The following is a 15393-nucleotide window of genomic DNA, read 5'->3' on the forward strand; positions in this document are numbered from 1 at the left end:
ACTTTTTGGTGTTCGATAGAAGCAGGAATCGAACCCACGACTTTGTGTATGCAAGGCGCGCATGCTAACCATTGCACCACGGTGGCTCCCTCGGGGAAATATAAACTTTTGTGTTCCACAAAAAAAAATAGAGTACTATTTTCGGTCCAGCAATAAGTAGAACTTTTGGGCCAATCTCTTGGTTATTATACATTTTAGTTAGAATCTTATCCCTTCATTTAAGGAATCTCAAAACTCACAAAGTGAATTATAATGCATTCAATGTTTATAATAGTAACATGTCACTTTATTCATGTCATCATATACAATGTGGTAAATAAATAAACTGGATAACTTAAATAATTTTATAACGTTAATGGGAACGTGCAATATCGGAAAAGAAGTTTAAAATATCTTCAATATTAAATTCTAAACTAATCATGGAACCAGCGTAACACTTTTGTATGCGTTCTTCCAAAAACTTGTACTGGGCAATGAACTCCCCTTGCATAGCTCGCCACACCACTTGCAAGAGATTTTCCTCTTCACAAAGATGTTTTTCTACTTTTTTGTATAAATTTTCTAAGCCCTTTTTCACTTCTCTGGCTGGATATTGGCTTATTACTTTGCGTAGCTCCTGCTTAGAAAATGCCATTTGATAATGAATCTCTGTTTCTTTCACACCTTGGGCAATTTTTTGCTGAACACCTTCGAAAAATAGCTGAAAGAGACCAACATTAAAACAAAGTGAGCAATATGTGAAGAAACACACCCATATTTACATTCAATTTTTCCAATGGTCTTCCAAAGTATTGTATGACATAATTTGTTAATGCTTCCATATAGCGGGCTTTCGCCTCCTTTTTCAACTCATCCAAGCCGGGTATCTTAAGCAGGGCCAGAAGTGAATGCATATGATGATAATTTTCCATTCTTATCACATAAAGCGGTGTTTTCGGATGTTCCTTGGCATTTGTATTTATACCTTCAAATATGGCATTAATCAATTGAATATATTTTTCCATATCTGTACGTTTGGTTGGTTTCTGAAAAAAGTCTTCTGTTGTTTTTGAAAAATACTCAAAATTCTCCACATACGGCAGTATACCACACTTTGACCGTTTTGGAAGCTTGGCATCACGTATTGATTGCAACTGTTGCTGCATAAATCGATCAAAGTTTCGTTTGACTTGAACTAATACGGAGGCAAATGTCATACTTAAGAAGGAATGTGTATCCTGTGCGGGCATCACGTGTTTAGTTAAACGCGCCAACACATAGAAGCAATAACTGAAAAAGATATGTAGTTATATTAAGAGCTACTTTTGAATTACATACATTATTTACATATAAATAAAATTCGTAATTATTACAATATTTATTCGAGCTTATTGGACAGGAAGATTAAGGGCATTGACATCATTAAGTCACTGAAAAGAAAATGCCAGATACCCATCTCGCAAGCCTGACTATACATATATGTTTCAGTGTTGGCCACTACACATTTCCATAGTCTTTCGCGAGATCTGGCCGGGTGAGATGATTCAATTTGGTTCTTTTATGTTAATTTCTTATGAAATATACATACGAGAATTATTCTTCCCAAATTTAACCATTTTTCTCCCGCACTGTGCATCATCTTTTCGTATAACTTTACAATTCGTAATGCTTATAAAGTATAATTGGAATATACAAATTAAGTGTTTGTTCATGAAAATTTCTTCCGAATCGAGAAAAGTAATCGTCAAAAACCACTCATCATATCACACAAAATCCAACTATTTTAAAAATACGATTTTGATTATTGCAAAAAGTCAACTTTGTCTTTATTAAGCCGATATTCCTAAAAGTTCAGTTCTCGTAACATTGGACTTGATTAAAGTCTTTAATACGTAAACCACACAATTATTTGGAAACTTCCTTCCTTAATTACCTTAAGATATATTTGACTAGCAATATGGATTGTAGGCAATCCTATGTTGAATTTTAAGAAAAAACACCAACAACGACAATAGCTTTGAAGCACACACAAAAAAAAATTCTGATTCAATCACGAAATTAATTGATCCAATTAATTTTTTAATTGAAATGTCTTCAATCACAGAAATGATAGTATCAATTAAACAATTAATTGAAGGTCAATTAAAAAATTAATTGATCCAATTAAAAAATTAATTGATACTATTAATTTTTGTGATTGGTTTTTGTTTCAATTAAAAAATTTGTTGAATCAATTAAATTTTTAATTAAATATTTTTTAAAACTCAATTAAAATTTTAATTGAAAAAATTTTCGCGAAATTTTTTTCTGTGAGGTTAATAACAACGTTCATTAAAGAAGGCATGCAAGCACGGTTGCCACAGTTGGTAGAATTCTTCCAAAATTGTAGATTTTTTACTGTAGATTGGTAGAATTCTTGATATTTTAGTAGATTTTGCGAAACATTCCTCTCTAACTAAGAGGTACTTCAATTTTTTTTTTTTAATTTTAGAAAATTTTCTATAGAAATAAAATGTTGACAAAATTATCTATAGAAATAAAATTATGAAAAAAATTTTTATAGAAATAAAATTATGACAAAATTGTCTATAGAAATAAAATTTTGGAACATTTTCTATAGAAATAAAGTTTTGACAAAATTTTCTATAGAAATAAAATGTTAACAAAATTGTCTATAAAAATAAAAATTTGACGAAATTTTCTATAGAAATAAAATTTTGATAAAATTTTCTATAAAAATAAAATTTTGACAAAATTTTCTATAGAAATAAGAGAATTATCTTTTCTTGTTTCTTGCTTAATTATACACTTCTCAGTTTTGTGTAAATGATTGTTTATTATAAGTATTCAACATCTTTTTTGCACACCTTATGTATTATTATGTATGAATATTGTATGAAACTCTAGAGAGTAGTCCATTGTAATCATTTTATTTTGAATAAATAAATAAATAATGAATAAATAAATAAATAATAATAATAATAAATAAAATTTTGACAAAATTTTCTATAGAAATAAAATTTTGACAAAAGAAATAAAATTGTGACAAAGTTTTCTATAGAAATAAAATTTTTACAAAATTTTCTATAGAAATAAAATTTTGACAAAATTTTCTATAGAAATAAAATTTGGCAAGAGAAATAAAATTTTGACAACGTTTTCTATAGAAATAAAATTTTTACAAAATTTTCTATAGAAATAAAATTTTGACAAAATTGTCTATAGAAATAAAATTTTGACAAAATTTTCTATAGAAATAAAATTTGGCAAGAGAAAAAAAATTTTGACAAAATTTTCTATAGAAATAAAATTTTAACAAAATTTTCTAAAGAAATAAAATTTTAACAAAATTTTCTATAGAAATAAAATTTTGACAAAATTTTCTATAGAAATAAAATGTTGACAAAATTTTCTATAGAAATAAAATTTTGACAAAATTTTCTATAGAAATAAAATTCGGACAAAATTTTCTAACGAAAAAACATTTTGACAAAATTTTATATTGGAATAAAATTTTAACATAATTTTCTATTGAAATAAAATTTTAACATAATTTTCTATAGAAATAAAATTTTGACAAAATTTTCTATAGAAATAAAATTTTGACAAAATTTTCTATAGAAATAAAATTTTGACAATATTTTCAATAGAAATAAAATGTTGACAAAATTTTCTATAGAAATAAAATTTCAACAAAATTTTCTATAGAAATAAAATTTTGACAAAATTTTCTGTAGAAAAAAAATTTTTACAAAATTTTCTTAGAAATAAATTGTTTACAAAATTTTCTGAGATCAAAAACAACAATAATGATTAAAGAGAAACCAACAATAACAAACGAAACGAATGAAGATAGAGGAAGCACGCTCCAAAACAAACCCAGCCAACTACATTCAAATCGATGATTTGAGTTTGGTAAAGGAAAAGAGATATGCTTGCAAATTTCTTTAGCCGACTATCAAACCTTTTTTCGGAAGGTTCAAGTGTAGTTCACTTTGGGTTGAGTGAATTACCCGAATTTATTCTGATAATTGGTTGATAGTTTTGCTGCAAGTAGAGGATGCTGATGAGGAATGTGGTAATACCGAAACAGCTGTACATCCAACCATCTTGCAGTTTATAGGGCTTTGCCCAAATAAATTTGACAAGCATACTTTTCCTCTGTCGGTTAAGCTGCACTTGTAGTCAATGCATGGTTTTAAGTTGAGATCAAAAACAACAATTAATTGATCCAATAAAAATGTTTAATGAAAAAAAAAAATAATTAATTAAAACAATTAAATTTTTCATTGGATCAAACAATTTATTGTTGTTGTTGTGAGTTTTTATTTCGGAAAACAGATTGCAGCCAATGGGCATGCAGAGACTCCTTGTGTCTATATCAATATACGCGAAAGTAATAACACTAACAGAACTACTCATGCTCAAGAAATTATGTTCGTGATTTCAATACAGAAGTGCGACATTGTATCATAAACTTGTGTACTTATCAGATTATCCCCGATGAGTACGTCGTTTTTTCTCATATGTAGTTTATACCCCCACTTACAAAATAGATTTCAATATATAGTAATAGTACTTACAAATAATCGAAGCGTTCAAAACTTTGTATAAAATTGATTAGCTCCTGTTCGAGACAACCAAACAGTGTATTCATAAGACGACGTACTTCTTCGTTAATTTGACGATCAATCTTCTTTTGAGGGAATTGAGCACCTAAATATAATTTACAATTATATTATATTTAAACAATAATAATAATAATCAGTTCAACTAACTAATTATAAACAAACAAAAAATAGTAATCGTTTACACGTACCATCACCGCCAGTGGCTGATGAGGGGGACAACAGTAAGGATTGTGACATATCCACACTTTTCTCCATTACATCCAAACCAGTGGATTTCGCTGAAGGACTTATAACGTCCAATTGAAAGAAGTTTATACAAAATTGTTGTTCTTGTAGTACTATAGGTTCCAATTCAGCCAAAACTTTTTCTAAAACTGCATCGAAATGTTTGCGATCTGCCACATCCACACCTGGACCCCATTGATCTCTATTAACACCCAAAGTACCATGTGGGACAGAAGATACAGCATTTTTCTTTGAAGTTGAAGATGATGACACATCCAAATCTTCACGTGAACTACGAAGCTTATCGGATATTTGAAGTTTGGCCTGCAAAATATACTTATACTTGACGATGTATTATCTCGAAGTGTTTGTTTTGTGCCCTTACCAAATTGAAAAAATTACGTATATCCCGATCATAATTTGCACTCAGTGATTCTGTATATTTTTTTGTTAAATCTTCGTATTTAGAACGATCCATTGCTTTGATCCAATGCATCAATTCAGTATATGGTGCGAGTTCCTGGTGAACAGAGGAATGATTTGGTAGTACAAGTTCTGTACTCGATAGGGGTGTGCCTCCAATTTTATTCGATAAATGTATAAAAAGATTGTTCAAGTCCTTTATAACAGGTCTCAAAAAACTCATTTTCCAATTTTCAAAACGTTTCATTTGATCTCGAACGGCTACCAAACGTTGCAGTGATGGATCTATATCACTGTTGAGAGCCTGCTGTAGACTTTGAGCAGCAGCAATTGCTGCTTTTCTTCCTTCAACTGTTTTCAAGTCAGGAGATTTTAGGACTTGTTGATGGGCTACTGGAATATCTAATTGAGACTATAAAAAAATATTAATGTTTGTTTATTTGTTGGGATACTATGTTATGAAATACTTACTATCATTTTGCTTAATTCTTCCTTCAACTTTATGTTGTTATTATTGGCAACTTTAATCATAGCATTTTTGCCTCCAATTTTCTCCATAGTTTCTTTTACATGTCCCAAAATTTCCTCATATGAGTCTAAGCGTTCTTCAAATTTGTCAGCTTCACCAATTGCTTTGTCAATATGCTCCATAAGCATCATTACTTGTTTTTCGGACGCCAAGACGGATTGCATATTAGCCTAAAAAGTTAATTTATTATATACAGGTTAAGCTTATTTTCAACGATCTTCTGAATTTAACTCCAGTTATACTAGAGGTGTGCACGAGAGTAATATTTTAGTCACGCACACTCACGCACGATATTGTTTGTAGGATTTACGCTCACGCAAACTCACGAAAAGAAAATATGTACACACGCACGACAAATGTCGTGACCTACGAATAATTTTATGAGTAATTTACGTGATAGGCGTGTCTGAAAACATGAGCATGATTAAAATCGAGAGCGTTATTAAACTCTTAACATCCTTGGAGTCACTAAAATTGTAAATGAATTCAACTCGTAAGCATTTTATGTTCGGAAGCGGGATTATTTTTGTGAGCGTTTTTTTACGAAATTCACACGACATTTGGTTCGCTAATCACACCCTCGCCGTTACCATCACCTTGACTCACGATTCACGTGTTAAGCTCTATGATAATGTATAGGATAATGAATTGTGATGTTCCCCACTCAGCACTAATATCTATGATTAGAATAAATTTTCTCTTCAGGCCTTCTAGGATTTATCGATTACTGTTCATTTACTTTCATGACGTTCATTAATCTGGAATAGAATATGTTTGTATTTTCGAGAATTCCAGGAAATAAACATACTACAATAGGGGGGTTAGAGTCCTTGGACCAGATTGAAAACCCTGTGTTCAACACTCTGCCTTCACAAACCATAATCAGGATCATGTTGGGTACGCTACGAAATAGGGATTTGGCACTCGCGGTGGAAAGAAACAAAAAAGTATGCGATAAAAAAGGAGTAAAATGAGACGTAAGCACTTTGAAAATTTCCTGAATTGAAAAGGATTTGTACCTAATTTTTGAGAATATTGACAGATCACTGCTGCAAGTAGTAAAAATTGAATCGAAAAATTTGAAAAGGAAAAAAATTAAAAATTTATCTAAATTAATTTGCCTAGTGATTATAAAAATCAAGGAGGCTATGTTTTGTGGCCTTTTTCTCATCGCATCAAAATTCAATAAGAGCTTCTCCGTCTCAAGCTTCTAAAAATTTTCTAAATATTGATTCTGTACTTTTTATAGGAGAGTAAACTATATAAAACTTCAAGTTTCAACAGTTCCTAGTTGGCCAACAATACATGCACTCAGTATATTACTTCTCCAAATAGTAAAATCTTTCGATTGTTCTGGGTTAACAATTATCTTACCCCATCCAAATCGTGCAATTCGGTGGAGAGTTTCTCGATTAACATTTCCGCATCTTTTACTGCATAATCACACTCGTTAAAAAGCTTTGTTAATTCACTGGCTTCTTTCTCCGTCAATGCTGTAAACTCTTGAAATTCGGATTCCTCTTCGTCTTCGGTCTCTGCTCCTGTTTTGCGATTATTAACGCGACTTCTATGTTCTCCCATCTCTGTAGAATTGCCAGGAAGTTTCTCAGGAGATTTGTCCATCAGCCAAGCATTAGGCACGTTGCGGAACTCCGCTTTGGTACCACGGCCATATTTTTGTATTTGTTTATAAAGTACCACCAAAAAGTTTTGTCGTTCATGTAAATTTAATGCATACCATTTGTAGAGTTTTTCCACCTGCACATCAAATTCGTGAATGTCGAATTGCTCACTTCTTCCATCCAGCCATTTGATCTCATCCAACTGCCAGACTCGTTTCTTCTTGTATTCACCATCTTTCTGTTCCGCTTGTTTTACTAGGCAAACTGATACGACAGGCACTGGTGGAGGTGTTGTAACAACGCATAGGTAACAGGCTCGTTTCTTTTTAAATGTTTTTGTTACGGTGACCACAGAAAGTAAACGTTCACCGCACCCATTGAACAATTCCTTTTGCAAAACATGTTTGATATTGGCCAAAGAACCAACGGATAACATTATGTTGAATGATGAGAATTCAGAAATGCCCAGGTTATGTAGGCGTCTAAAATTTATAATAAAAATTCTTTATAAATATGAGATAAACTAAATCTCCGCCTCTTTAAAAATTAAAAGCCAAATCGATGACATATACTTTTGAAGTCTGTGAACAGCTGATTTTGATTTGTTTATGTATGACAGTCATGTAAACGGAAAACTTTTACAGGTAGTAAATTGCAATCCATATAAAAACAAGGTGACATCTATAAACATGTTAATATCGTATATTTTTTGTTGTAAGTTGTGTAAATAGTGGAGTATCACAAAAAGTTTAATTTGCAGTGTTCGCTAACCAATTTTTTAAGAAAATCCATGGTATTTGACGGCGCTTCTGAGAATCCCCACCACGTCGAAAACAGTCGTATAGGATATCCAAAACGCAAAAGTGCCTCCACTATTGAAAAGTTGTACTACGCCAATTTACTACAAAAAAGTATAGCATGAGTGCAATTATTAGGTGCCATTTTAGATAAATTTAGAACGACGCCAATAAGACCCCCTTCAAAGTATCAAAAAAGGTGCATTTTAGGATTGTTATATGTTTATTAATTTGATTGTTTAGATGTTTATTAATTTGTATAATTTTATTATAACTTATGAGGAATGATACAAAACAACAATTGAAAAAGTTTATTTCTTTAATACCTCATTCACATTGCACTTCCAACATTTAGCTAGATTTCAATTGTTTAGCTAGATTTCAATTACCATTTGCCTTATAAAAAAAGAGATTTCAAATCCACTTTTAGTAGATTTCGTTCCTAATGTGAATGAGGTTTAAAATTAAAAAAAAAATTAAGAAAAAATTATTCGTAAAAAAGTGCACCACCATTTTTGTATTGAAGGGGACTTTTTAGAATCCTCACCACGACGACAATGGTCGCATACTATATCCCAGTCTCAATGGAATAGCGCCGTCAGAATTGAGAAGTTGTACCACATCAATTTACTAAATTATAGGGTTATTAGAGTATCTTTATTATTTCAATTCAATTTCAATTTCCATTTATTAGATTCTAAATTTTTATTTAGATTCTAAATTTTAGAATAACTGAAAAAGAAAAGAGTTAAATATATTTTTTTCATTCTCAAGAACACACTATTCATGTCACATAGAGATACGTCCCAATAAACACAGGATGAGCGCTTTTCAAATGCAACAACTTTTCAATTTGATTTGAAACAGCTCATCTTCAAATTACTTCCAATTTGCCAAAATGTTGACGAAATCTTTGAAAAGGTGTTTAAGATAATATGAGAACACTTTGACAACACACTACCCTAAAATGTAACGAAAAAACCATGTTAATTCTTCTTTGTGCAACGAAGTGCGTGGTCAATTGGAAGAAATACAAAAATTGGAAAATTTTTGACAAATAACTGAAATTACTCTAAATAGTTCATAATAATAAGTAAGTGAAAATAAAAAAAAATTAATAAAATTTAAAGGAAATCACTAAATGTTCATCTTTTTGCCTAAAAATAAAATTATGAATTCTACGTTCTTGAAAACATTAAAAAGCTGACCGATGAAAAAATGTTGGACAATTAACTGGATCTGCCTCAAATAGTTTATAATAATTGGTAAGTCAATATGAAAAATTAAATAAGCATTTTAGAGAAGTCATTAAATTTAAATCTTTTTGCAGAAAACTAAAATCTTTCGATGGTACATTCTTGCAAACATTAAGAAGCTGACCGATGAAAAATGAGACAAGAAAAAGTTTCCAGAAACATTTCCATGTTCTTGTTTTGTTCTTATTTATTGTTGAGTGTATTATGTAGTGTTGTGTATTATGATATATTTTATATATAAAATTAATAAATTAAATTTATAATTTAATTTATTCATATAATTGAACTTATTAATTAAAATTCATAGAATTAGAAGTGGGGATATCATGCAGAGAATGAAGCCGACCCATTTTTTGTCGGCGGCGGCTGATACTAATTTTTTGCCTCCGGCGGCGGCGGCTTGACGGCTAAGCCGATATAAATTTGTATTATCGGCGGCGGACAATTATCCATAATAAAATCAATTTGATGTTATCCGAATGGTAATGAGATTAGTTGTACAACTGATCTTACAATCACATTTATGCGCTTTACAGACTATCAGTTATTCCGGACGGAATGTCGGTGTTTGTAAAGAATCTTATAGTGTGTCGGATCGATACGACTTGTCGGCGATGACTAAATAATCGGTAAATGTGTTATCGATCCCATAAACATGCAGCAGTATCGATTATGGCTTCGGACTTAACTTATACTGTGCACAATATATGGGATATGTTCGACGCGAGCACTGTCGTCCGGAAAAACTGATAATCTGTAAAGCGCATTACATTTAATTCAAATGTTCTGAGCCAAATTTTTGCAAAATTATTATAGCAACTTGATACTGACGGATTTTCGGTGGAAAGTTAAACATTTTAACAAAAAATGCAACAATTAATAATAATTTTTTCTGATTCAAATCAATATTTTTGATTAATTGGCGGCTAACTTTGAGTCGAGATGAGTCGACAAATTCGGCGACGGCTTCGACTGGTAAAAATAAGTCGGCGGCTTCATTCTCTGATATCATGTATACAAATTTTGGTTGAAAAGTATTAGCAACAATGTTAATTTTTAATTTGACTCGTATCGAAAATTGTTTGAGGAATTATTGAGTAGCGATGTATTTCAATTTGAGGATAAAACTTGAGAAATTATAGCTAATGTGTTGAATTTTACTGTTGAGGGTAATATCTGTTTTTATTGAGAACGCGATTTTCTCAACAATTTCTCAACTTGAATATTATGCGCTTTACAGACTATCAGTTATTCCGGACGGAATGTCGGTGTTTGTAAAGAATCTTACAATATGTCGGATCGGTACGACATGTCGGCGATGACTAAATAATCGGTAAATGTGTTATCGATCCCATAAACATGCAGCAGTATCGATTATGCCTTCGGACTTAACTGATAATGTGCACAATATATGGGATATGTTCGACACGAGTACTGTCGTCCGGAATAACTGATAGTCTGTAAAGCGCATTACCCTAATCCTTTGAAAAATTGTTGATATTTAGCATTTTTCAAACGTTTGTGTTTACTGGGACGTCTGACAGACTTTATTTTATGTGTGAATACCCTATTAGTGGCTTTGGTAATTTTCCTCTTCTTATTAATAAACGCAATGTACTGAGATAGCTGTCAAATCGACATCACAGTTTTGTCAAAATAGCTCCAAGTTTTATCTTCAATCGTGCAAGGTACGTACGAAGTTAAAAATATTTTAATCATTGTTTTATTGTATCTATTACATTTATAGTGTTGAAAATCCAAAGCAAACATGTTGGCTAAACACCTCGTAAAGCAAGGACTACTCCTGAAGAATGGTAAGTAAATTAACTTCATACAATTTACCATTTTCCCAGTTAGATTTTTTAACCTTAAAAATTACATAACTGCAGTTGTTTTTTGGAAAAACATCCAACTCTAGTTGTTTCGATGGAAATGGTTTTTCATTCTACAGCTTTCTGTTGTTTTATAATTTTATTTGCTTGCATTTTAGCAAGAATTAGTTCAAATTCTTTTATGATTGCATATATGAGTCGATTACATCTGAATGGTCTGTGATATGTCTCAGAAAATAGTATACATTTTCTTGGTGTTTCTATTTATATTCTGCTAAAAATTATAGTTTTTTTTTTTTTAACCAGCTGGAGTATTATCCCGTGCAGCTTATCACGGCAGCGGCGTCAAAGTTACTATGAATGACTTGCCCGTTCCCCAAGGTGACTGGAAAGAGCACCACAGCCGTCAAAACTCCAAATATAATGCTGTCTTGTTTGCTGGTGTTGCCGCTTTGGTTGGAACTATTGCTCTTGTATGATAATTCGATATTCATCCACTACCATAATAAAAAATTATATTCTATTCTTACAGGCCAAGTCGACTGGCATCATCTTCTTGAATTACAGCCCCCCTCAATCTTTGGATTAAGCTGAACTGTGTGATTCTGTATTGTAGGATAAATTTACTTAATATCAAACGCAAAAAAAGAAAAAATAATGGAATAAAAGTGTTTGATTAAGAAAAAAAAAATATCTTGAATATCAAATTATTTATAGGACAACAAGTAATTATGGCTTAATCACATTAGTTAAATCTAAATATCGAAATTATCTCTGATGCCCTAAAGATTTTCCATAAAAAGTGGTAACTAATTAAAATATAAATCAATTTCTTTAAAGAATTAAACTTATTTATTGGTATTGAGTGTAGAAAATTATGTAGCAATACACCCAAACTAATCATTTGTTTGTATCCATAAATTCAAGACATTTATCTGGTCAATTATATATCGGATTGTAACATTTTAGGGAATTTGAAGCACTCAAATTTTTTTCCATGGAGATATTTTAGAAATTCCATTTTCGTTTAGCTAAACATCGAATTGTAATGATTTATCTCAGCGTGTCTGAAATAAACGACTGTTATTTACAAACAATGACGTATCAATCGTTTTGTGGGGGAAACCCACCCCGGCTTCTAAATAAACCAAAAATTATTAGGCGATATTTCTACATCAAATTGTTTATATAAAATTTAATATATTGGCCCATCATCTAGATTATCATCTTCTTCGTTATATGCTTCACCATTGTCGAAATATGCATTTCCGTAATCATTTTCATCGTCCATTTCATCATCAACATCTTCACCCATTTCTTCTTCCAATTCTTGCTCGGAATCAGAGTTTCCTTTATTTGCTACTTCTGTATCATCCTCCGTGCGTTCTTTTTCCTCTAATATTTTTAACTTATCTTCGATATTTCCAGTCTTAGCCTTTTTAGACTCATCTGAAGCTTTTGAAATAAATCGCCGTTTCTTGTTTGCCATTTGTAACTCGGCCGGCATCAAAGACCAATTAAATTCAATTTTTGGTTTCATTTTTGTGCAATCTGTTGTATTCTGGAAAACATAAATTAGAAATTAAATAAATTTCATTTGTGCGCTAAAATTCAATTAAATTACCAATCCCTTATTTCTGAATCGAAGTGGGTTTCTGGCCGTAATAGTTTTTCCAGAGGGCTGCAAGAAATACGCAGAATCTCTCATGTGCGTCAGAAAATCTTCCTTCCATAGAATTTGATAATTTTGAGACGCCGTTGTCTAGATAACAAATAATTTTAGATACAAATTAGTATGATAGGGAGCAAGATGTAAAGGTGTAAATAAAAATATTGAAGGATCGAAAAAAGAAATCTATTTTTTGATACCGTGAAACACTTATAACCAGTTTTTTTCGAACGGTCCCATCGCCCACTTTCCCGCCCCTTCCGTCGTGAGGGCCTCGTCCCCATGACAGCGTACACACCATATCGCAACGATTTTTTTTTTTTTGATGCTCTGTTTATAACTACGTATTTTTTTTGGAGAGTCTGATCAACAGAAAAGTAAATTAAATTGCTTTTTTATTTCATCTAAACTACACATTACTAATGACATGGGAAATAGCCTCCTTGAGTTAAGATTCTCCATTACATCGGGATATGATATTACGAATATTCGTAATACAGTATCGGCAAAAATAAGTACATATCCCCCCGAATACTATAGCCTTAATAACTTATCTGTTTTGCAGTTCCGCGATGGACTCTTCTACAAAACATTGGGTCTAGGCCAATACCTAACATTGCCTGATTTGAGTAGCATATAAAGGTTCATAATATACTTATTTTCCAACAATTCGGCGAGAAGCCACTAAAACCGAAACCATGTTAAAAAGTTTCTTACTTCCAATGATACTGGTTTCGACATTAATGGTGGAAAAGTTGGTGGAGGCGCTTGCGCCACTTGTGGCATGTCTTTGCCCACACATCCCAGTGTTTGTAATTGTTCCTGCGTTAAAGAGCCCGTTTTCACACCTCTTCCTCTGCCAGCCATTGCGTCCAATGAATATAATAACACCTACGAGCGATTACTATATTTTTAATTATCTCAAAGGAACTTTTAAATTGTAAACATAAAATTATCCATGCCGTTTTTAAGAGTTGCCATTACCAACTTTACAAAGTAAACCAGTCTGTTTTGTTGCAGGATGCAACAAGATAGGTAGAGTTATAAATGTACAAAAATCATACTAGTATTCTGCGATAACTGCCAACATTGTGTTTCTTTTCTGAAAGAATTCAAAGGAGCAAACAGGGCAATCGAAGCATTCTAGTTTGTCGGCAGTTCTGAAAATGCAGGTATTATTTTCACAAAAGAATTCGAAGCCTTTTCGCGCTTTTGCCTTTTTTTAAGAACCTCAAAAGCCCATTTTCCGGGCAAAATGCTGAAAAAGTCCGCAATTTTTACAAGAAAAGAAAACACCATTACCGATTTCGAATCACTTACGATTCTCAATATATAAATTGTTTTTCAAATAAAAATATGGTACGATTTACATAAAACCGCTGAAGGATTACAAATACCCTGCCAAACTTTTTTTTGAATTTGATGGCGCTTCTGAGAATCCCCACCACGTCGACAACAATCGTATACGATATCCAAAACTCGTCGGAAAAGCGCCGTCACTTTTGAGAAGTTGTACCACGCCAAGTTACTACAAAAAAGTATCGCATGAGTGCAATTATTAGGTGACTTTTTTAATGAATTTAGAACGACGCCAATAAGAGCCCCTTCAAACAATCAGAAAAAGTGCATTTTAAGATAGTTGTAAAAGAATCATTGTGGTCAAGTAAAACACTATTGTTTACATGTTTATTAATTTGATTAAACATTTATAAATTATTATAAATAATCAGCCAGTTTGCTTATTTTCGATGGAGACAGCGTGCCTGGAAAAATATTTGAAAAACGATCACTTTATTCTATTTGGAAAGTCGAAAATTGTTCACCATATACCTTTCACAATTTTAAGCGTAATATCTATGTTTTCAGAACTTTATTTTCGTTTTTATTTAAATAAAATATAACAAGCTGGTTGCGCTTGGCGTTTCACAAAAAATAAAATGGCTCTTCTAACAGTAGTGATGGCAAAATACTTTCATGTACATTTTGTACTTTTTGATATGCTTCCCCCATCACAGTTGGCGATTGTTGTAGTGATATTTACGAGACTGTGGTAGCGATGAGGATGAAATGGAATTTTGAAATGCTGGCAGGGATGTTGCAGCGTCTATCAGCCAGTGTTTTTATTCTCGATGGAGGCAGCGTGTCTGTAAAATATCTGAATCACTTCAAAAATTGTTTACCAACATACCTTTTACAATTTTAAGGTGGGTATTAAGTTCGAGTTTAGCCGCTAAAAACGTAATTTTTTCACGATTACTTTTCTTTAATAATCAATTTTAAGGAATATAAACTTTGTGAAAATTTGCTTTGGGATATTCCCCATCAAGTTATAATAAAATCTGTGACAAATATGTATAATTTTATGACGTTTTTTACTCATTTAGTTTTCACTTTAGTGAAAATTAGCGGCTAAACTCGAACTTAATACCC

At 31.8% G+C, this 15393-nt stretch overlaps 3 protein-coding genes across 3 annotated transcripts; 1 reads left to right on the forward strand and 2 right to left on the reverse strand.

Moving 5' to 3' along the window:
* Positions 1-264: 264 nt before the first annotated feature.
* On the reverse strand, positions 265-7985 carry Sec3 (exocyst complex component Sec3). The gene is made up of 7 exons (XM_075304650.1): positions 7162-7985; positions 5730-5957; positions 5221-5670; positions 4799-5159; positions 4563-4695; positions 762-1269; positions 265-700 (listed from the first exon to the last, which is right to left on the reverse strand). Exons 1-7 carry the CDS (start codon positions 7843-7845, stop codon positions 353-355), a joined length of 2712 nt encoding a protein of 903 aa, XP_075160765.1. The 5' UTR covers positions 7846-7985; the 3' UTR covers positions 265-352.
* Positions 7986-11034: 3049 nt separating this feature from the next.
* COX7B (Cytochrome c oxidase subunit 7B) lies at positions 11035-11985 on the forward strand. The gene is made up of 4 exons (XM_075304755.1): positions 11035-11150; positions 11210-11276; positions 11601-11767; positions 11827-11985. Exons 2-4 carry the CDS (start codon positions 11231-11233, stop codon positions 11881-11883), a joined length of 270 nt encoding a protein of 89 aa, XP_075160870.1. The 5' UTR covers positions 11035-11150; positions 11210-11230; the 3' UTR covers positions 11884-11985.
* A 138-nt stretch (positions 11986-12123) lies between these two features.
* Polr3G (RNA polymerase III subunit G) lies at positions 12124-13957 on the reverse strand. Its single transcript, XM_075304754.1, has 3 exons — positions 13681-13957; positions 12919-13056; positions 12124-12855 (listed from the first exon to the last, which is right to left on the reverse strand). The coding sequence occupies exons 1-3, from the start codon at positions 13828-13830 to the stop codon at positions 12490-12492; spliced, it is 654 nt and encodes a 217-aa protein (XP_075160869.1). The 5' UTR covers positions 13831-13957; the 3' UTR covers positions 12124-12489.
* Positions 13958-15393: the final 1436 nt, after the last annotated feature.

The sequence above is a fragment of the Haematobia irritans genome, chromosome 4 (genome assembly GCF_050003625.1).
Source record: "Haematobia irritans isolate KBUSLIRL chromosome 4, ASM5000362v1, whole genome shotgun sequence".
Taxonomy (NCBI): Eukaryota; Metazoa; Arthropoda; class Insecta; order Diptera; family Muscidae; genus Haematobia; species Haematobia irritans.

Bases quoted from the DNA above. Each gene is read 5' to 3' on its own strand.
- Sec3 (XM_075304650.1), bottom strand. From the start codon at position 7,845: ATGTTATCCGTTGGTTCTTTGGCCAATATCAAACATGTTTTGCAAAAG. The intron at 5,958-7,161 runs GTAAGATAATTG...TTAACTTTTTAG, and splicing joins AATTGCACGATTTGGATGGG to GCTAATATGCAATCCGTCTT. The intron at 5,160-5,220 runs GTAAGGGCACAA...TATATTTTGCAG, and splicing joins TACGTAATTTTTTCAATTTG to GCCAAACTTCAAATATCCGA.
- COX7B (XM_075304755.1), top strand. From the start codon at position 11,231: ATGTTGGCTAAACACCTCGTAAAGCAAGGACTACTCCTGAAGAATG. The intron at 11,277-11,600 runs GTAAGTAAATTA...TTTTTTAACCAG, and splicing joins AGGACTACTCCTGAAGAATG to CTGGAGTATTATCCCGTGCA. The intron at 11,768-11,826 runs GTATGATAATTC...CTATTCTTACAG, and splicing joins TGGTTGGAACTATTGCTCTT to GCCAAGTCGACTGGCATCAT.
- Polr3G (XM_075304754.1), bottom strand. From the start codon at position 13,830: ATGGCTGGCAGAGGAAGAGGTGTGAAAACGGGCTCTTTAACGCAGGAA. The intron at 13,057-13,680 runs GTAAGAAACTTT...TTTGTTATCTAG, and splicing joins CGAAACCAGTATCATTGGAA to ACAACGGCGTCTCAAAATTA. The intron at 12,856-12,918 runs GTAATTTAATTG...TATGTTTTCCAG, and splicing joins GATTCAGAAATAAGGGATTG to AATACAACAGATTGCACAAA.